The sequence below is a fragment of the Podarcis erhardii genome (genome assembly GCF_964252035.2).
Source record: "Podarcis erhardii genome assembly, chromosome: 8".
Classification (NCBI taxonomy): Eukaryota; Metazoa; Chordata; class Lepidosauria; order Squamata; family Lacertidae; genus Podarcis; species Podarcis erhardii.
In genome coordinates, this window is record NC_138499.1 from 86,588,895 (window position 1) to 86,611,297 (window position 22,403).

General features: G+C 44.7%; 1 protein-coding gene across 1 annotated transcript in view; it reads right to left on the reverse strand.

Moving 5' to 3' along the window:
* Positions 1 to 22,083, reverse strand: part of RRBP1 (ribosome binding protein 1) — a 34,647-nt gene extending 12,564 nt beyond the window's left edge. The window contains exons 1-12 of the mRNA XM_081872654.1: positions 21,430 to 22,083; positions 19,474 to 19,622; positions 17,152 to 17,274; positions 15,663 to 15,815; positions 14,220 to 14,338; positions 12,853 to 13,006; positions 10,464 to 10,602; positions 6,554 to 6,741; positions 6,314 to 6,351; positions 4,808 to 4,898; positions 4,359 to 4,451; positions 2,313 to 2,405 (exon numbers count right to left, since the gene is read on the reverse strand). Of these exons, the coding sequence (XP_081728780.1) occupies positions 2,313 to 2,405; positions 4,359 to 4,451; positions 4,808 to 4,898; positions 6,314 to 6,351; positions 6,554 to 6,741; positions 10,464 to 10,602; positions 12,853 to 13,006; positions 14,220 to 14,338; positions 15,663 to 15,815; positions 17,152 to 17,274; positions 19,474 to 19,622; positions 21,430 to 22,063 (1,974 nt within the window). The 5' untranslated portion in view covers positions 22,064 to 22,083. The remainder of the gene's footprint in view (positions 1 to 2,312; positions 2,406 to 4,358; positions 4,452 to 4,807; positions 4,899 to 6,313; positions 6,352 to 6,553; positions 6,742 to 10,463; positions 10,603 to 12,852; positions 13,007 to 14,219; positions 14,339 to 15,662; positions 15,816 to 17,151; positions 17,275 to 19,473; positions 19,623 to 21,429) is intronic.
* Between the last annotated feature and the right edge of the window lie 320 nt (positions 22,084 to 22,403).

The window sequence follows — 22,403 nt, forward strand, 5'->3', positions numbered from 1 at the left end:
TTAATCTCCCCTTATGGATCCCTTTTTAACGTTGTCTGCTGCCTTCAAACACTCCTTCTCTCCTCAACCAGCTTAAGATTTAACATCCCAGTCCAATAAAAACCAGTTACCCAGCAGCCGAAAGCACAGAAACCATCTGCCCTGGGTTTGGGATACCATTTTTTAATTTATTTATTTACACCATTTATAAATCCCTTAATATATTTTTAAAATATCTCTAAGGGATGTACAGTGGTTCCTCACCACTTTCTTGTGGGGAATGATTTTAACCAACAAAACTTTCCTTTCAGGATCACATTTGCTAATAAGTCTTAAAGGAGCTTCGCACAAAGGGCTTCCCACTGGACTTGGGTCCTTAGCATAAACTGTGTTGCTAGTATACCGTATTTTTTGCTCTATAAGACTCACTTTTTCCCTCCTAAAAAGTAAGGGGAAATGTGTGTGCGTCTTATGGAGCGAATGCAGGCTGCGCAGCTATCCCAGAAGCCAGAACAGCAAGAGGGATTGCTGCTTTCACTGCGCAGCGATCCCTCTTGCTGTTCTGGCTTCTGAGATTCAGAATATTTTTTTTTCTTGTTTTCCTCCTCCAAAAACTATGTGTGTCTTGTGGTCTGGTGCATCTTATAGAGCGAAAAATACGGTAGTTTGCATTAAAAGATGTGCCAGTACGACTCCATTTGCTCACAGCCATTAGGTAGCTCACTGTCTTAATTTCGCTTTCCTATGTAAGTGATGCCCATTCATGGATCACTGGCCTTGTTGTGGCTGTGCTGGGCCTGGGGGTAACCTGAGTAATGCGGTCCAGGTCTGGTCCCAAATCCAAGGGTTGTGCAAGGAGTCAGTCCGACAGGGCCAAGGCAGAACACGAGGCAGGAAACCAGGCAGGGTCAGGCACAGGGTCTCAGGCAGATTCTAGCAAACAGCAACATTGCTCCCACAACCTGGAGCGGGGTCCAACAGCCTTTTACCTCTGTCAGGGTAACGGCGGGTCCTGATCCCCCAGTGACCCACCTCCCTGTCTCGCCCGAAGGTGAGCACTCCTCATGCGAGTACTCAGGGCTCTCCTTCTCTCAGACCTCAGTCTCTGCAGCTCGGGAGATGTCGGTGGGTTACTAGACCCAGAGGCCACCTCAGCCTCTCCTGACCCAACTGGTAGTGGAGCAGCTGTAAGTGATGGCCCAGCTGGAGGCAACGAGGTAATCCCCACATCGGGAGCCAGGGTAGGCTCAGGCCCCTGACTCGGCCCAGCTGGTGCTTGTTGCAGGGGAATCTGTGCAGAGTGGGGTTCTTCAGAATCAGGCACCAGACTTGGTCCAGATGCTGCCTGAGGCACAGGATCCGGTGCGGACTGAGACTCCTCTGGTTCTGAGTCCAAGTCTGAGTTCCAGGCCATCACAGTGGTGAAGGGGCTTGAAGAAGTCCAAGAAGCTATGAACTTCTTCTTCTTCTTCTTCTTCTTCTTCTTCTTCTTCTTCTTCTTCTTCTTCGGCGATTACCCGTAGCCGAGTAAGATTGTCTTCCATAAACACGGTTTTAACAATGAGTCCATAAGTGAATGTGGAGGCCTATTCTGGATCCACACGTCCTTCCACAGTGGGGACATTAGTTTCCGGGTGGGAGTTGATCACGGTGTGGATTTGCCAAGCGTGCCTTCCTCTTAGCACGTTTCTCCCTTGCGTCCTGAGTTCGAGTGTCTTCAAAGCCCATGACACCTTTGGTAAAAGCTGTTCTCCAACTGGAGCGCTCACAGGCCAGTGGTTCCCAGTTGTCAGTGTTTATACTACATATTTTTAGATTTGCCTAGAGACAGTCTTTAAATCTCTTTTGTTGACCACTAGTTATGCTGTGCAGGGCCACCCAAGACAGACAAGTCATAGCCAAGAGTTTAGACTAAATGTGACCCACCTGGAGAAGGAACTGGAAAACCATTCCAGTATTTTGCCAAGAAAACTCCATGGACATAAAAAAGGAGAAGCTTTGAGAAGAAAGGGAGTTTCCAAGGCATGCTCCGGTTCATGGGGTCATGGAGAATTGAACACGACTAAGATGACTAAACAACAACAAAGTGAGTGATGAAGCTGTCCATTGAACCATAGTGCCCCTGGAATGGCAGCAACTCTTCAAGCCCCACTGCCAGAGGCATTTGTTGCTGGAAGTACAGAGGACTGCACCCAGAAACATGTGTGTATAGCATTCTTTCACTGTGCATCTTTCCCTTTAGTTTTTTTTTTTTAATGTTATTTCCATTTGAAACTGCCTGAATCACCATGCATTTTAGGTTTGGAGAGCATGAAGCAACAATTGCTGCTTACCTGCTGATCACCTAACTGGATCTGTGGGAAGAGGGACAAGAGAACCTTCATCGTTTGTCCCTGAATTATTCCAAGCTGTTGCTCCAATGCTTCCTGGAAGAACAAAGAAGGACTTTCAAAAACTGAAAACAACTTTACACCTTTCTCTTGATTAACAGGAATCTTAAGACATCTTTGAGTATCTCCTGAGCTGAGGTGTGTCAGTCTAACAGCCTGTCTGTTAAAGATGTAAGTTTAATATGTATAAAATGTAATATTTATATGCATTGAAGTTTGAAAAAACTTAGGTAAAAGTTTGCAAAGCAGGAAAGTCTGCACTAGGTAAGATGTTTCACTCTGGCAAACGGCAGAAAAGGTTAAGAGTTTTCTGTTTCAGTCTTTGGGTTAAATGATGACTCATCCCAGAACCCCAAGCTGTAGATCTCTCAAAGCAGGAAGATGAAACCTGAGAAGCTCAGCTTCTTTGTCAGCAACGGAGCCAGCAGTTTATTAAACAGTATTAAGGACTAAAAAGAAGACAGGACCACATTGCTAACTTGTTAAACAGCAATGTGTTCCTTTGTATTTTTGTAATATTTCTTTGTAACTATTTTAAGACTGTTTTCAGTAAAGCTTTGAAACTCATTCTTGTGATGGAGAGCAAATTCTTTTCTACTCTACAGGGATCAGGGATTCCGTCGCAGGATCTCTAACACTGTCCACAATCAAATGTAGACCTAAAGAGTGAATGTGGCAGACATGTATGCCAAACAGGTTCATTCACCAGGGAGACAGGACTGGCTGTGCTTCTCTGTTGAAAGCCCACTCTGTTGCCAGAGAGCATAGGCTTGCCTCCAATTTGTCCCCACATCCCAAGTTTTGTTTCTCCATATTCTTTCTTAAGTCAACAAAAAACAACAGGCTACCCAAGACATATATGTTTATAGGACCAGTGGCCACCATCTTCTGATATGAAAAAGGGGCCACTGAGGGATTACTTATGCCCTTGTGTTACCAGCTACTCCTAAAACAGAAGAATGCAGACCCTCAGCCACCTCAAGATGGTTGGTCTGAAAACCACCTTGCTTTAGGGATGATTTTAATGTTTAATGCTGTATTGTGTTTTTAATGCTTGGTTGGGAGCCGCCCAGAGTGGCTGGGGAAACCCAGCCAGATGGGCGGGATATAAATAATAAATCATCATCATCATCATCATTTTCTTGTCTAGCCTGGAAGGGTATTAAGAGCAACACACATGGAGTGTGCTTTGTCTAGTTAGAAAAGGAAAGTTCTTCATATATCCAGGTCATGCTCTTTTCTTTCCTGTCTAGGAACCAATTTTGAATAGTAGGTTTTGATCACTGGCTAATCAAAGCCTTCCCTAGTCTTTAATGAGGTGTTTCACAGGAAAGTCTTATGGGAGAGCCAGCAACCCTGGGCCCTCTTCCAAAGCAACAGGCATAAGGGTGGGAAGGGGAGACCTCCCCTCCTGCAACTCAGGTTCCCACTCTTTTCCTCGTTCCCTCCTTTTCCTCCTCCTGCACCAGAGCCTGCCAAACCTAGTCCAATTCTGGTGAAGGTGTGTGGCTCATATATAATGATGTTACTGTATGGTACAAAATACTGCAGAGTTTACAGCAAGGGTCCCCAAACTAAGGCCCGCGAGCCGGATAAGGCACGAGGGACTCGTTTATCCGGCTTGCGGCAACCTCCGCCGCCCACTCTTACCGGCATTGCACGGCTGCCCACTTCCGGGTAGGAGGAGCACCGGAAATAGCTGGTGCACATGCGCAAGCACTATTTGCGCATGCGCAAGCGTTATTTGCACATGCACAAGCATTATTTCCAGTGCACATCCAGGTCGGAGGAGGCCCGTGCACATGCGCACAAGCTATTTCTGGTGCTCCTCTGACCCGGAAGTGCGCCGGAAATAGCGTGTGCGCATGTGTATGGGCACGCATATGGGCACACGCTTCCCTGCCCTCCAGCTCGCCACACAATCGGCGCTGGAGACACCGGCCCAAGGCACAGTAAGTTTGCTGACCCCTGATTTACAGGAAAGCTAACCTTTGCCTTAGTTGCAAACAGCAGCTTTTCTTCGCATGCCTTTTCCACAGAAGCCAGGGCTTCCCTGGCTTCTGAATTCTTCTCTTGCAGCTCCTGTTGGAAACAAACACCAAAAACAAACTATTTATTTGTAGGAAGGCTGCCACAAAACTTTATGGACAGCAATTCAACCATCCCCGTTAGGAAACTCAAGTTCATTTTCAAAACTGCCGAAATCTTTAATGTGATTTATGTTGCTGCAACTTAAATCAAATACAGTCATACCTCGGGTTATAGCCACTTCAGGTTGCGTTTTTTTCAGGTTACGGACCGCCGAAACCTAGAAGTACTGGAATGGGTTACTTCCGGGTTTCAGCAGTCGCGCTGAATCGCAAATGGAGGACAGCTCTCATAAAACCAGCCCAAAGTCCTCATTATGTTAGGGAAATAATACAGTCGGCTTAACTCACATTGTTTTTTATTTTCAGCTGGTCAACTGTATTTTTCAGTTCAGCAACTTCATTCTCTAAGGTGGTGACCTGTGTGGATATGCCTTGGAATCTAAAGCAAAAAAAAGATTTACAAATTAATTATCTGTAATATTCCACAATATACAGTTTTACACACGCACACTTATTTATTATTTTGAAGATACAGTGGTACCTCCAGTTGCGAACGGGATCCGTTCTGGAGGTTCGGCTGAATCCCGAGGAATTCGCAACCAGAGGACCGTTCAAAATGACGTCACGTGCATGCGCGGAAGTGGCAAATCGTGACCCACGGACGCAGATTGCATTCACTTCAGGATGCGAACGAGGCTCTGGAACGGTTCCTGTTCGCATCCAGAGGTACCACTGTACCAATAATTTAGGGACTTTCACCACTAAAACTAAGCCAAGTTTTACTGCCTGGGCAACTTTCTTCTGGGTGCTTGTATGGAAAAGCCCATGAACCATTGAAGAAATTGTAAGAAAACAATTTTTCAACTTGTCAGATAAGTGGTCTTTTCCTATGCTGGGGGAAGAGGGAAGTTTTGGAACTCACAAGGACATATTTTGAAGGACCAACAGCTTATATTTCCATGCATTACTTTGCTGCATATTTTGTGATTTTAAATCTCTGCTGGGGTTCTCTCACCAAAGAGTACACGCCCCAAACCTGGATCTTGGCATCCAGGGAATTCTCCTTTTTATACCGATATTTTTCCCTCGAACTAACACTGCTGTCAAGCCAGGCATCCCACACATCCCATTTTTGCATCTGATTTTTCATACCTAAATGTAACATTCAGCTCTCATCTCCATTCTTCATCCTGTCAAGTACATTTCTAATCCTGTTTCTGTCTAAGGTATTATCTCCTCCTCCTAGATTGGTGTCATCTGCAAATCTGATGATCATTCCCTTCATGCAATTGTGTGTGTGTGTGTGTGTGTGTGTGTGTGTGTTTTAAGATGTTAGCAACACTGCACTCAGGACAGATCACTGCAGCACTCTACTTATCATGCCTGTGCAGGTTGATGAGGAGACATTAATTAGCATTATTTGGATATACTACACCAACCAGTTAGAAATCCACCCAGAACTAACATCACTTATTAGCCCACATTTTCCCAGCCTGTCAAAAAGAACATTGTGAGGGAGCTTGTTGAAATCCTTGCTGAAATAAAGATATATTACAGGGACAGAATCCTCCTTATCTGCCACACTAGTAGCTCTATAAACAGTGCTTTTTTCTGGGGGGGCGCAGGGGTACGCATACCCCTAAACATTTTGTGAATCTAAGTTTGGCCTCATTTCAATATGAGTAGGAAAATGAGAGTACCCCTAAACATTTTTTTAAGGAAAAAAAGCACCGTCTATAAATAAAAGATATAATATTCTTGCATGCTATTTTTAATCACAGTGTTCTTTTCTAAAAGCTCACAGACCAACTATTTAATGATCAGTGTCAAAAACACAGTATTCCCCAGCCTTACCTTAACTGCACTTGGCTGGCTTCTGTTTGGTTTGTTTCCTGAATCTACAGGGGGAGAAGGAAATGAAATTACATTGCTGTCTTCAAAGCAGTCATTGTATCTAAAAACATAGGAAGCGGCACGATAAGTAATAATGCCATGATGCTTTAGTAGTGTGCCATAAAGAGAGGGAACCCCAGAAAAAGAAGCAAAGTTATCGGAAGCAGAAGCTAACAGGGAACGACATTGCAAGACTCTGACCTGAACATCTTTGTTTTTCTCCGCTTCTCTCATTTGTCCTGCCTCTAGGAGGGCTTCGGCCGATTGAATCCTCTCTGCAAGTTCTGCATTCTTGGAAGTGGCTTCTGACAACTTCATCTGTAAACTGTTTAGTTCTTCTGCCTTTGTCTTCACCATCATTTCAGAGTGCAACAGTTTAGACTGAAGTTCTGTTAAAGGTGGATAAAACGCTGGTGGTCATAAACATGCAATTTAAGCTGCACCCATCATTCCTCTTGCTTACATCACAGGGATCAATCTACCCAGGCCATCCTCCTCAGGGCCCAAGCACAGATCAGAACACAGATGTCCCAGGGCAGCCACTGCTCAGAGCAGCTAATATACTTGTAAACTGCTCAGAAGCCATCTTGGTAAATAAGCACTATATAAGCTAACAAACCTATATAGTTTATTATATAAATAGTAAACCACAGAGCCTAGGGCTTGCTGATCAGAAGGTTGGCGGTTCAAATCCCTGTGACGGGGTGAGCTCCTGTTGCTCGGTCCCAGCTCCTGCCAACCTAGCAGTTTGAAAGCACGTCAAAGTGCAAGTAGATAAATAGGTACCGCTCTGGCGGGAAGGTAAACGGCGTTTCCATGCACTGCTGTGGTTCGCCAGAAGCGGCTTAGTCATGCTGGCCACATGACCTGGAAAAACTGTCTGCAGACAAACGTCGGCTCCCTCGGCCAGTAAAGGGAGATGAGGGCCGCAACCCCAGAGTCATCCATGACTGGACTTAACAGTCAGGGGTCCCTATACCTTTACCTTTAATGGGAACACAGTAAAAAAAAAACAAAAAAAACCCCTCCTTGAATGTGTCATAAAATGCAGTCACTCTTGGGAAATTGTACAAAGAAACAGATGGCTGCCCCCATGAATTTATGGAGATAGCATCCCTGCACCCTGTTCCAACATCGCTAGTGGTCTTACAAGGACATTGAATGGGACAAGATTACTGCCCTCCATGTATTCCACCAAACTGGATGTGCAGATTATTTATTTACTTACTGTGTGGAGGAGGTATTAGCTGCTTTGAGCAGCTGTAAAATGTTACAGAAAGAGGCAGCCTTGGGATGACCACGTAAAGGGTGTATAATAAGTGTGTGTGAGAGAGAGACAGAGTAAAAAGCTTGACAGATTTCTTAGAAGATTCCCCTTAAAAATTCCACCCACGAACGGGACAAGAGAGAAACCAGCATGGGATAGAACTAGGTTGATCCAGACATCTTATTACACCATACAAAAATCATTAACAGTTTGGAACAGCTTTTCTGAAATGCAGTAACAGTGTGCTGCGCATCCAGCTTGGTGGAATAAATAAAAGATAAAAATAAGCCCTGCTCGTATAAACAGCACTGGGAATAAAGGCGGCTGCAATTTCAGTATTCCATATACATTCTTGGCTTTGCCTCTGGAAGTCCCAAGTCCAGGCATCCCCAAACTCAGCCCTTAGATGTTTTGGGACTACAACTCCCATCATCCCTAGCTAAGAGGACCAGTGGTCAGGGATGATGGGAATGATGGGAACCAGGGAGAGGGCCTTCTCGGTAGTGGCGCCTGCCCTGTGGAACACCCTCCCAGCAGATGTCAAGGCAATAAACAACTATTTTACTTTTAAAAGACAACTGTCTAGGGAAGTTTTTAATGCCTGATGCTGTATTGTTTTTAATATTCGGTTGGAAGCCGCCCAGAGTGGCTGGGGAAACCCAGCCAGATGGGCGGGGTATAAATAATAAATTGTTATTGTTATTGTTGTTGTTGTTGTAGTTCTTATTAAGGGTGCCTGCCCTAGTCCATTTTCTTTCAGAATTTGGACCAAATTAGATGAGATGGTGGCACCGGCAGCCACATTTAGAGTGGTGCCCCGCAAGACGAATGCCTCGCAAGACGGAAAACCCGCTAGACGAAAGGGTTTTCCGTTTTGGAGGCGCTTCACAAAACGAATTTCCCTATGGGCTTGCTTCGCAAGATGAAAATGTCTTGCGAGTTCCTGCGGTTTTTTTTTCCTTTCCCCCCCTTTTTCTAAGCCGCTAAGCCGCTTATCAGCTGATCCGATAAGCCGCTAAGCCGCTAAAAGCCGCTAAAAGCCGCTAATAGCGCTAATCCGATAAGCCGTCAATGGGCTTGCTTCGCAAGACGAAAAAACCGCTAGACGAAGAGACTCGCGGAACGGATTAATTTCGTCTTGCGAGGCACCACTGTATTTAACTGTGACCAAACATTAGAAGAAGCCTGTTGGATGACAGCCAAGGCCAATCTAATAATTATCCTTTTCTTCAGTGGCTAACTAGATGCCTATAGGAAGCCCGTAAGCACAACAGCATCCCTCTGAGCTGATGATCAAAGGGTTACTGCCTCTGACACCAGAGGTGGTATACAGCCATCAAGACTAGTAGTCCTTGATAGCCTCATCCTCCATGAATAATCCCCTTTTAAAGCTGTCCAGGTTTGGAGGGGGGGAAATCATTGTGCTGTGTTGATGCAAATTCCACAGTTTTAGCTATGTGCTGTGTGAAGAAGTCATTTCTTTTTTTCTTGCCCTGAATCTCCCACTATTCAGCCTCATTTGGTGGTCCCAGGTGTTATGAGAGAAAGAGAGAGAACTGTTCTCAATCCACTCTCTCTAATAATATTATACGCAGGTATCATGTCTCTCTTGGTGCTGGAGGAGACTCTGGAGTGTCCCATGGACTGCAAGAAGATCAAACCTATCTATTCTTAAGGAGATCAGCCCTGAGTGCTCACTGGAAGGACAGATCGTGAAGCTGAGGCTCCAAGACTTTGGCCACCTCATGAGAAGAGAAGATTCCCTGGAAAAGACCCTGATGTTGGGAAAGATGGAGGGCACAAGGAGAAGGGGACGACAAAGGACGAGATGGTTGGACAGTGTTCTCGAAGCTACCAGCATGAGTTTGACCAAACTGCGGGAGGCAGTGGAAGACAGGAGTGCCTGGTGTGCACTGGTCCATGGGGTCACGAAGAGTCGGACAAGACTAAACGACTAAACAACAACAACAACAACAACAATCATGTCTCTCCCTTATGTGACTTTTCTTTTTCAAAACTGAAAAGCTCCCAACCTTTACTTACTGGGGAGTTGTTTCAGTCCCTGGATCATTTTGGTTCCCCTTTTCTGAACCGTGTCCAGGCATCTCATCTTCTTTTCGAGGTGCAGATACTGGTGGATTGCAACTCCCATCACCCCCGGGCAGAGCGGCCAAGAATCAGGGAGGAGGAGAGTCGCAACCCAACAACATCTGGAGGGCCACAGGTTACCCACCTACCTGTAGATGTTGAACATGATGGAGGAAAAGTTGTTGCTGTTGTTTGTAAGAACTGTATAGCATAAATGTCATAAAGCCAAGGAACAGTCCTTAGCACCAACATCTGGAATCTGCTTGCCAGATAGAGCTGGAGCCACCAGAGGATGGTGCCAAGCTGTTTTTGTCCCAATTCAAGCTAGACGTCAACTGAAATGGATGTTAAAAATCAGGATTACGTATCAGAGCCTGGAACTGGGCAACCACCATTCACAGAAACACCATGACCCCAAACAAATTTACTATAGTGGATGCTTGGGTTGCGAACCTGATCCATGCTGGAGGCACGTCCGCAACCCGCAGCGTCCGCAACCTATAGCGCCACGTCTGCACATGCACGGGTTGCGATTCTGCGCATGCGCGAGCGTCGAAACCCAGAAGTAACCCATTCCGGTACTTCCAGGTTTTGGCGTGTCTTTATCCCGAAAACGCGCAACCTGAAGCGTCTGAAACCCAAGGCATGACTGTACTAGCTAATAGTTGGGGGGTCATTATAGTGGGGGGGCTTATTTTAGAGGGGTGTGTGCCAGACGGAGGACTTTGTGACATCCTCCCCACAATGCGAACTCACCAGCAACACTGGACTGCTGCTCTTTTGCCTTTCCCAGCTCTTTCTGCAAGCTCTGATAGCTGGCTTGGGATTTGCAGAGTTCTTCGCCCATCTCTTCCAAGCTTTTCTGCAGTGGTGCCTCCTTTTCTTTTTGGGATATCTGCATGAAGGAGGTGGGATAAAAATTAAGACGGGAGACAAAAGCAGGCTTATAAGCACAGGGTGACTTTTTGAAAGTGAAATATACTCAGAGTCGCAAAGTGATTTCATGCTCTTTATTCAGCTCATAGTGGTGAGGAGGAATGAATGAAAGTCCCCTCAAAGTATCTGCTTTATATACATTATTTACACAATGGGCTGCACATGGGCTGCTAATTCTGGAATTCTACCGTAAGCCAATCAGGTTGTGGATTCACTTATATCTGGAGCATGATTGGGTGGTTCCTGCCAACCAATCATACTGCTGCATTGTTCTAGGACCAATCAGACTGCTGCATTCTGAATCCTATTGTTCTAGGACCAATCAGACTGCTGCAATTTGGATCCTACTGTTCTAGGACCAATCAGACTGCTGCAGTTTGGATCCTATTCAACTCAGTACATAACAGAAAGCCACGTGGCTTCTAGCATGTCGTACCAGGGCACTGTGCCTATGATGTACAGTGAGGCAGTTGCCTCAGGGCAATAGGCTCTGGAAGGCTGGGAAAAGCAGGCGGTCCAGCCTCCATGGAGTACCCTCCTGACTGCCTCCTACAGCTGTTGGCTGCCTCCTCATCCACTGCACAACCAAAGCCCACCACCCACTGCCAGAGGAGGAGGCAAGGGTGTTTTCCGCTTTGCCTTCGGTGGCAAAACATCCTGGGATGGCCCTGATTATTGCTATGACAATTCCTGTCCTGTACTTCCCAAAGCATGCATACAGATCAAGATGAGCAGGTGACAGCAAAGGTTGCCAAGTTTTTAGCTGGGGCAATTAGAATAACATCCACTGTTTGACTATTGATTCAAAACCCTAAAATGTATTTTATATAATTGACTTTTTATTTCTATGCTTTGTATATCGTATTGCCGTCTTATTGCTATGGTCGATGGATGACGCAAATAAAGATTCATTCATTCAAGCATGCATACGGTCACCGATGACTCCATGGATATCACTGCTATTCAGGAACTTTGTCACACATGAAGCACACATATTTATTTGTCAAGAGTACCAGAAAGCAACAATTGCTGCAGTTTCCAGTGCAGATACATTCAGGAAAGCAGGTACAGTATAAATAAATGAATTTGTGTCCAATGTGGTTTCCTTAGAGTTGTTCATGAGCTTATTCCATTTTATCACCCTGAGACGTGGAGGGGTGGGGTTGTTGTACAGTGAACAGCAGTTCCCCTGGTCTACACATCCCCCCCCGGTCTACTTGTCTCCAAAGCCCATCATGCTTTCAGTTTGTTGCCCACTGGCCATAAGAGCTGACACAAAGTATGACAAATTCTGGGATTAGAGGGATATGACAGTCTGCTTATCCCCCAATGTGCTACGCTTCCAGAACCCTAAACAGATCTGCTGAAAAAAGCAATGTATTTCCTGAATGGGAAGGTACCTTAGATCAGGCATAGGCAAACTCTGGCCCTCCAGATGTTTGGGACTACAATTCCCATCATCCCTAGCTAACATGACCAGTGGTCAGGGATGATGGGAACTGTAGTCCCAAACATCTGGAGGGCCAGAGTTTGCCTATGCCTGCTTTAGATGCTGTGCCAAAAGGGCCAGATCTTAGGAGACCCTTTATAATGGCCCCAGATGCATCTGAATTAGATAAGACACAGTTTCATATCAGTCTTAAGATGAATATGCAGTATTATGTATAAATGGAAAACTATTTCCTACAGAATGTAATTCCTATGCATTTTGTGATTTTTCTGTTGTGAAGCACCTTGAGATCTACGGATGAAGGATGGTATACTAACTACGGTAACTAACCAACCAACCAACCAACCAACCAACTCACTCACTCACTCACTCACTCACTCACTCACTCATTCTTTCATTCCCCCAATGTGGGGGTAAGGCTTTGTCTATGAAACAGACCATTTGAACCCAAATGATTATCTGTTGAGTAACACATTTTCCTTAATTACAGACTGTGTTGGTCAAACAGCTGCATATGACAAGTCCATACAACATCAGGGTGAATAGATGAATAATAGCACTGCAACCATGTGAATTGAATGGTAACATACACGGCAGGGGGCAGGGGCCTCCCTATTGATTTCCTGCCCCATGGATATCTGAAGGGCCTTTACAGTGGGACGCAAATCTGCCATGACTAGGAACAGAACCCAAATCTTTCAACTTCTAGCATTCTTTTCACCATAAGCACAGAATTGTTGGTACCTGTCTGTTACTGACCTGGAGCTGACGGATTTGCTCTTCAGAGGCAGCAACCTTCGTCTCCAAGACCTTTTTCTGTTCTTCCACCTGCTGTAATGTGCCCAACTTTTCAGTCAACTCTTTGCCTAGTCTGCTACACTCCTGACGCAGTTTGGCCAGTTCAGCATTTTGTCTGAATTGCAAAAGTTGAAACAGTAAGGTGTGAATCAAGCTTGCTTCAAAACAATTCCGATTTTAAAGAACGGTAAAATCTGCCCATATGCAACATTTGAAAAATGGAAATGTATCAGCATTTTGTTTCCACACCATCCATATTTTCCTAGCAATATAGGTCACTTTTTTTTTATCTTGCCACCAGCATATATAAGGGACAGGAACATGAAATAATGGAAATGGTTACAGGCAAATGTTCCACCTAAATTGTTATCTGCTGATTTGAAGGAGAACTATTATAATATTCTTTGAGAATGATACTCTACATAAGTTAAATTTAATACTGTATACAGATTAGGGCATGATAACTGTTGGAGAGGCAGTTATTTAAAACAGATTTTATGCATATTTGGAAGGAATGCCCTCAAATGCAATTCTGGAATTCAATATCTGTGGTTATTTGGGATATGCTATATACCTTTCATGCCCAAGATTGTTATATTTGGTTATTTTAAAACGGTCATCTTAAAAAATGATCCAGAGGTGACAACTAAATTGATCGCTGCTGCAAAATCAGTGATAGCAAGAGGCTGGAAATAGAGAACAACCCCTACCTTTTTGGAGTGGGTTGGGGAGGAAATGGTCTATCATGACAACGATCGACTGTTCTGGATGTTGCCTACTAAGTGAATATTCTCAGAACAGAATTCACACAATAAAGAAATTATTCCGTGTTAGCACCTACCGTATTTTTCGCCCTATAGGGCGCACTGGCCCATAGAGCGCACCTAGTTTTTTGGGGGGGGGAATAAAGAAAAAAAATAATTTCCCCCCCAGGTGCGGGGCTGGGGCAGGGGAAGCCAAGCTTCCCCTGACCCCAGCCCCCAGAACAGGCTGCTATCCACAAGCCTAGGGAGCCCGGCAGGAACTCCTGCGGGCTCCCCAGGCTTGCGGATAGCTTCCTGAAGCCTGGAGAGCGAGAGGGGTCGGTGTGCACCAACCCCTCTCACTCTCCAGGCTTCAGCGAAAGCCTGCATTCGCCCCATAGGACGCACACACATTTCCCCTTCATTTTTGGAGGGGGGAAAGTGCGTCCTACAGGGCGAAAAATACGGTAACTAACTCAAATACTTCACACTGAAGCCACACCTATTGTCTACACAGCCCACTGCTATAAAATTCTTTCCTCTTACATTACATTTTCACATTAACTAAAATGCTGTTCATCTTACTTGCTTTCGGTCTGGCTTGTGGCCTGGTTTAAAGCATCTCTGAGAATTGAATTTTCTTGCTGCAAGCGAGCAAGTTGGGTGTTAGGGCCGTTCTCCAATTGTTCTTGTAGAGTTCGAATCTGGAAATCAATGAAGAAGAACATCAGAACAGCTCCCTGCTATCATTCACATCTAGATGCAGCAGCTCAGGGTTCAGCATGGAAAGCATATAGCTTGACCATGAAGATTCTAGGCCTCTCTTTTGACTCTACACTGTTTTTTCTCTTTTGTTTTTTAACTGAGAGTCAACCGGCATGTCAACCACTATGTAGACTAGAACCCCAGCTCATGGGCCAGACGTCTTCACAGCCTAATGCAGCCCTCTGAGTCCCTTCCCAGCCAGCAGGGAGCAGCTGAGAAGGAAAAGGGCTTTGGTGCTGCTCCAAGTGTGCAATTGTAGCTCCTTCCTCTGCCACACAAAGGGAACATGTCTCCTCAGAGAAGCATACTTGGTTTCTGTTGCAAATACATGCAATTTTTATATGCCATTGCATTCTGAAGCGTGAGGCTTTGAATAGCTCTAAGGCAGGGTTTAGGAACGCGGGTGGCGCTGTGGTCTAAACCACAGAGCCTAGGGCTTGCTGATCAGAAGGTCAGCGGTTCGAATCCCCGCAACGGAGTGAGCTCCTGTTGCTCAGTCCCTCCTCCTGCCAACCTAGCAGTTTGAAAGCACGTCAAAGTGCAAGTAGATAAATAGGTACCGCTCCGGCAAGAAGGTAAACGGCGTTTCTGTGCACTGCTTTGGTTCGCCAGAAGCGGCTTAGTCATGCTGGCCACATGACCCAGAAGCTGTACACCGGTTCCCTTGGCCAGTAAAGTGAGATGAGCGCCGCAACCCCAGAATTGTTCAAGACTGGACCTAACAGTTAGGGGTCCCTTTACCTTTACCGTTAAGGCAGGATTTGCAATTTTGATGGGTACTGATTATTTGCAATCCTCTGATAGCATTACAGAGTTCTTTTCACCCTTTGAACTATCGGATTAGATTAAAGGAGAGGTTTTTAAACCAATTTTGTTTTTAAAAGTCTACGGAGAAACCGGAAGGTGAAACTTTTAAGAATTAACTATATGCCTCAGTTTCCATGGGAAACAGCATTGGGGTGGGGATTTTGTGGGTGCATTGCCCCTGCCGAAATGCAAAATGGAATCATGGTAATGCGGCCTCCCATCTGAAAAGCTTCCCTACCCTTGGTATTTGAGCCGAAGAGATATGGGCCAAATCTAGCGTATGAAAAAGTAGCTATGAATGCTTTGTCACACAGCCAGTTGTTTATTTGTGCTTTGGGTGAAGAAGATCCAAACAGGACAGAGCTCTAATATTGCTCTTCACATTCTTCCACTAGAAAAAGAATTCCAAAGGAACATTATTACATGTGTTGAATAGTATTAAGTCACTTATCCCACCTTTCCTTGCAACTGTTGGGTCTCAGTCTCACGATCCTGGTAACTGGTCTGCATCCGGGCTTGTAGAGCAGACAGCTCCTGCTCACGTGTCTGCAGTTGCTCCTTCAACTTATTCTCAACACTTAAGGCTTTTGCCTTCTCAGCTGTGAGTTCCTTCAAGAGAAGACATTTATAATGAGGTCTGCATAAAATGCGGAGTCAAGGTCTTGAACATACAGAATAGGACAAACTCAAGACAGTGCTGATTCTTGGGATTACTCAGTACTACAGTAGGCCTCAGTTTAACCAAAGCACAGATTTAAACCTGCATTAATAACCCGTTTGCTTTTGGATGCCAGCAGCATGCCATTCTGAATTATGCTCCCATGATTTCCTAGGATATGACACACAAACTATACAAACTCACACATCATAGTCACTGTTTCTTTATGACAGGTGGGCGCAACAGTGGCATGTGGTGGCAGCACCAACCCTTCCAGCTGCCTAGAGCCTCTGCTGTGAGACCATCACCTCATGTGCCCTGCAGTGAGAGGTGGGGTTTGTGGAAGAGACCCAAGGGTCGGACAGGGCCATCTTCGGTCCCCAGCCTGAGATTCTCCACCCCTCGTAGCAGAGAACACAGCTCACACCATGAACTTTAAGTGGGTTCATTTGCACTTTGTAGCTGCCTGATGGTACAACCACTAAAAAGTGTTGAGGTCTCCTAGTTATAGGGTTGACCTGGAATGAAGTTACGCATCCACTTTAAACTGTGGGTAGCTTCACAGATTAGATTGAAGATGACTCCCCCCACAAATCACTTTAGTATCTAAAGGCCTGGTCTGCAAAAAGGTGTTATTGGAGGGTCACTTAGAAAGGGTTGATGGTGTCAGGTAAAGCCCCTGAGGTGGAAAGTGTCTTCTTCAATATAAGCAATGTAATATTTGATAACACTCTGCCAGAAAAGGCATTGATATCACTGAATGACAAACTTTTCAGTCTAATTTTGAGGATTTTCAAATGGTATTCATAATATTCACTTGAGCCCTGGGACTATTCTAAATATGCTAAACAGAATATCAGACCACAGCTCTTCAGAAGGAGAAAATGATTGATTACATTCTGCAATACGTTTCTTTGTATGTTGTACCAGGTCACCCAGTAAGCACCCCTTGTATGTACTGAAGCAGGAAGCCCATTGGTGCAGAAAACCTGTGGCCAAGATTTGATATGTATATTTGCAAATACATCCTAAAGTGGGCAACTTCAGAATGTTGTTGTTGAGACTATGTAATTCACAGCAAACAGTGAAGCGCCACGATGATAAATAAATAAATGATTGAGAGCAAAATGAGAGAATGTTCCCATTGCCAGCAGGTGCCGTAAGCAGGAATGAAAATATGAATCACACTCTGGACACAGATAAGGAGCTTGTATCCGGACAACGGGGCCCAAAATGTAGGTTCTGAATATTTGAAGTGCCACTTCTGAAGCCAGTGTAAGAACCTACCTTGGAGAGTTCTCTCAGTTTAGCTTTTGCGACAGTTACATTTTCTTGTTCCGTTGCAAGTTGCTTCTCTCTGTCCTCTAGCTGTCGTTTCAGAACAGCAACAGGGTCACCTTTCTGAGTTGCCTGCAACAAGAATCAATTCAGTGCTAGATTAAGTGCTTCAGAACTACCACAGTATTCTCTTGTATGTCAGCCAGCTATCAGACCAAAAAGTGAGTGCTTGGTATCATAATGGCAAACTGTGTAAGGACAGAATGTTATTCAAATTTTCTTTTCCTTGTTATTCATCAGAAAAAGTGGATGCGTAGAAAATCCATGCTCCCTCCATTTTGCTTGATCAAGGCAAGCCCATGCTCCAGCCAACTCTTGAATCCACAAAACCAGAACAGATTCTGTCTGGCAGAAAGATGGAGAGATCCAGCGGCAATTTCCACCAGCGATAATCATCCTTTCCTGCGCCCTAGGAGCAACTACCATCTTCCCAACTCCTGGCAAGTTTCAAACTAGTTACATGACCTGTGCTCTGATTGGCTAAAAAATGCCAACTATCACTGAGTCAGACGTGGGTGGGAGAGCCAATAAAAATGGGCATCCCCACTGGGGTCCATCTCCCTCACCTTCCATTCCAGGTGCCTGCACCACCCATCATAAAACTCTGCACATGAGGAGACCACAAGCCTCTTTGTAACCAGGTCAGGGAAAGGTAGATCTCAGCTAAAAAGCTCTCTTTATTTTCAATAGCCTGCTTTTGCTCTTTTCTCCTCTTCTCTTCTTTTGTATTCTTCATAAAACTTCGTATAATTTGGCTGCTGAGCTCTGAAATGAGTTTATGTCAAACTCTAGGATTCTGTCTAGATGCTACTGAGGTGAAAAAGCAAGCTTCACTGGACCCCATGGTGCAGAAAGCAGTTAGACGCTTGCTCTGTCGTCCCTCGTGAACTGAGGGGGATCTTAGCAGAGAAAAGCAACTTTCTTGAACCCCAGGAAAGATCAAGGAAACCGAATGCTATCCTGGGGTCCCAGTTTTTAGTACTTCCATGAGCGCCCCAGAATCCCTTCCTCTCTGCACTCTGCACCACTCAATAAGTGTTGACAGATGGTGGGCACAGTGATTACTGAATAGTTCTAAGATGTGACTGGCCTACTTGCAAGATTGTTGTGGAAGGAAAGTTATAAGCAGGCTCTCTCCTAGTCTCCTGCTTCCATTACAGTCAACATTTCACAAAAGCTTATGCCATAACACATTTGTTAGCAAACCCAGCCCTTCATTAACCTACCAGAGATCTTTGCCTCAAGCTCTAATTTTTTTAAATCACAGAACAAGTTGCAAAATATCGAAATATGGAAATTTCACAATCTATAACTGCTTTAAAAAAAAACCTCCTTCTAAGTAACATATATTTTATATTATGCAACTTTAATTTTATTTGGGGCTTATGAACCATTATATATATATATATATATATATATATATATATATATATATATATATATATAATGCAACTTTAATTTTATTTGGGGCTTATGAACCATTATATATATATATATATATATATATATATATATATATGCTTTCGTAGATTTTCACGGGTACAGGAATGCAGGTTTTGGTGTCCTCGGGTGTCTTCCCGTGTAAAAGTTGGGGTGTCTAGGCGACGTTTCGACGAGGTCTCACTTGTCATCTTCAGGCTGGTGCTTTCGGCTTCTTGTTACTGGAACAGAGCAGGATCTCAGTGTTTGAGTTCCTATAAATACTGTAGAGGGGGTGTGGTGTATAGCCCAGAACATTGGAGGCTATACACCACACCCCCTCTACAGTATTTATAGGAACTCAAACACTGAGATCCTGCTCTGTTCCAGTAACAAGAAGCCGAAAGCACCAGCCTGAAGATGACAAGTGAGACCTCGTCGAAACGTCGCCTAGACACCCCAACTTTTACACGGGAAGACACCCGAGGACACCAAAACCTGCATATATATATATATATATATAATGCAACTTTAATTTTATTTGGGGCTGATGAACCATAATATATATATATATGTGGGTGGTTTCATGAACCAGAGATCCATTGGTTTATAAAATAAACTGAACCAAGTCAGAGGCTCTGAGTTACATCCCCCTTGATATGAGCCTACTGTCATGGCCATTTCAGTGGGGAAGGACACCCTAATTGAGACCTGCTGGTTTCTCAGCTGTAGAAGAAATAACCAAATGGTCTGGCTCTTCCTTAGTCTGTGGAGTAGAGTCAATGTCCTCAAGATGAACGTAAGAAAATAAGAGCATAAGAGCATCCTTAGATGATCAAGACATGTCCATACCATCAGCCATGGGTGCTGAGCCCCTCCTGCTTTCTCAGTCAAGATTTCAATCAGTTGCTGGGCCTCGCCTTCCCCAAAAACCATGCTGCTAATTATGGAACATAAGGTCTTATAGGGAACGTAAAGCATATTTTCAGCATCTGTGGAACCTAAAAACAGAAGTGTGAGGAGAGAAGTAAGCTGGGAATTTAAAAAAAAACAACTATCAACAACAGCAACAACAAAAATGACAGTCTACCCAAAAAATGAGGGACGCGGGTGGCACTGTGGGTTAAACCACAGAGTCTAGGGCTTGCCGATAGGAAAGTCGGCAGTTCGAATCCCTGCGATGGGGTGAGCTCCCGTTGCTCAGTCCCAGCTCCTGCCAACCTAGCAGTTTGAAAGCACGTCAAAGTGCAAGTAGAAAAATAGGTACTGCTCCGGCGGGAAGGTAAACGGCGTTTCCGTGCGCTGCTCTGGTTCGCCAGAAGCGGCTTAGTCATGCTGGCCACATGACGCGGAAGCTGTACGCTGGCTCCCTCGGCCAATAAAGCGAGATGAGCGCCGCAACCCCAGAGTCGACCACGACTGGACCTAATGGTCAGGGGTCCCTTTACCTTTACCCCCAAAATGTGAGAAATTTACCACTACTTTTTTCTGCTTACAGTTACATTTCCCCAGCCTTGCAACAAGTCCACTCGCTGAAGTTACAAACCCAGTAAAAATGTAAGAAGCTGACTATCGCACAGGCATCGTGTGGTTTGGAAGAAAATGAAAAACCTTTTGTAACTGCTGGTCTCCTGCCAAAAGTAACCAGTAACCAATAAAAATTAACTTTCAATGGATCAACACAGAAATGAGACAACCCATTTCCTAAGGGGGGGGGGCAGAGGAAACATATGAAGTCTAGGAAGGAGCGGACAGAAAAATCCATAAAAAATACTAGCACCACCCCATTTTTCATTTTTTCCCAATATAAGTTGGGGGGTATTAAAGGCGAAGTTGTATGAAATATTTTCTTTTCTTGAGTAAGTGAAAAGCTTTTCAAAGCAACTTTTACTCCCTCAAAGTGTGTAGTACCAATATTTTTGCGTAAGATAAACTAGCACATTACAGGATGATTTCTGGGTATGCGACACTCAGAGGGTGCTGCCTTCTTCACGGGAAAAGTATCCAGGGCCTTCACCTTTCTTGCGAATTTTGTTCTGCTGCAATAATTAGCTGCCTTCAATTATGGAATTTATTTTCCTTGGAGATAATCACCATCTATTATTTTAAACCAAGCACTATTCTGGCCATCAAAAGACTTAACAAAGATAAAGTATGTCCCATAGAGGAACTTACGATCTTCAAATAAAAACATCTTGGAGGTTCCAGGCCACAGAGAAGTTAGGCTGGCCTCAACTAGAGCCAGGGCTTTTTCGGCTGTGGCTCTGACCTGGTGGAACGTTCTGTCACAAGAGACTAGGGCCCTGCAGGACTTGACATCTTTCCGCAGGGCCTGCAAGACAGAGCTGTTCCGCCAGGCCTTTGGCCAGGGCACAGCCTGACTCCCTCCTTCGGCAATCTTCGCGAGATCTGGCCCAATGGTGGCCAGTGGCTTGAATTTAATTAATTTTATAATGAATGATTTTAGAATGTTGTTTGTGCTGTACTTTTGTACTGTTTTATTGTTGTTAGCTGCCCTGAGCCCGGCTTCGGCTGGGGAGGGCGGGATATAAATAAAATTTATTATTATTATTATTATTATTATTATTATTATTATTATTATTATTAAAGTGTGAGCATCTGGAAACTATGAAAAGTGGCTTTGGGTGGCCAGGAAAAGTAGGGAGAAGGAAAGATAAGAGTTTAATTGCCTCGGATTTTGTGAGTAGCTTACCCACCTTAAACCTTTGGGAATGGGAGAGATATTAATTAATTTAATATACATATATACGGTAAGTACACATGTGTGATTTACAGCAATTGACTTACTTGATTCCTTTTTCTTCGGGGCAATGGATTTCTTGTTGGAAGCGCCGTCGTGCCTCTGTTCCTCTCTGTTTCTAAGTTCTTGGGGTTTTTTGACACTCATGGAATTAGTTAAGGGAGCATTCTGTTGAGCCGCAGCTGGTGGAGCCGCAGCTGCTGGCATTTCCTTGGAAACCACATCAGAAACCAGATCTTTCGAAGCAGTTATTGGTGGAGAAGACGCTGCCAGGCTGGGAACCGACTCTACCTTCCCCACTTTCTTCTCCTTCTTCTTCTTGTCTTTGGGAGACAGGGTTGGCTTTTCCTCAGGAGCTGGAAGAGACACAATGGGTGCCTCAAAGACTGGTTCAGGGCTTCCATCAGAAGCGTCCAGACCTGCGTCTGGCTCCAGCAGTCCATTGGGTTTCTCCTCCTTTTTCTTCGCCCTTCCTTTCTTCTCAGCAGGCTTCTCTTTCTTCTTCTTCTCCACCTTGTGGTGGCTGGCTTTCTCCAGCTCCTTGCGCTGCTTTGCCAAAGCTTCTTCGAAAGACGTCTCCTTCATGGAAAAGGTGGACACCAGGAATATCCCAACTGCTGAGACCAGCATGAATCCTCCAAAGACCATGACGCCCAGGGTCTGAGGGTCATAAAAATCCATTCTTGCTCTGTAGTCTTAACCTGCAAAACAAAACCAGAAAGTTAATGCTGAGCTAGAAGGATGTTTGCAGATGCATGTTTACATAGCAGAATGGCCAGCTTGCCCAGGTGACCTAGAGGCGTTCTCAGAAGCGACCTAGGCAGAGTGTACTCAGAGTAGAATTGTACTCAAGACTAGCTTGTGGCGTTCCACACTATACAGTCGTACCTTGGAAGTCAAACAGAATCCATTCCGAAAGTCTGTTCGACCTCCAAAACATTCGGAAATCAAAGCGAGGCTTCTGATTGGCTGCAGGAAGCTTCTGTAGCCAATCGGAAGCCATGGAAGCCCCATCGGACAT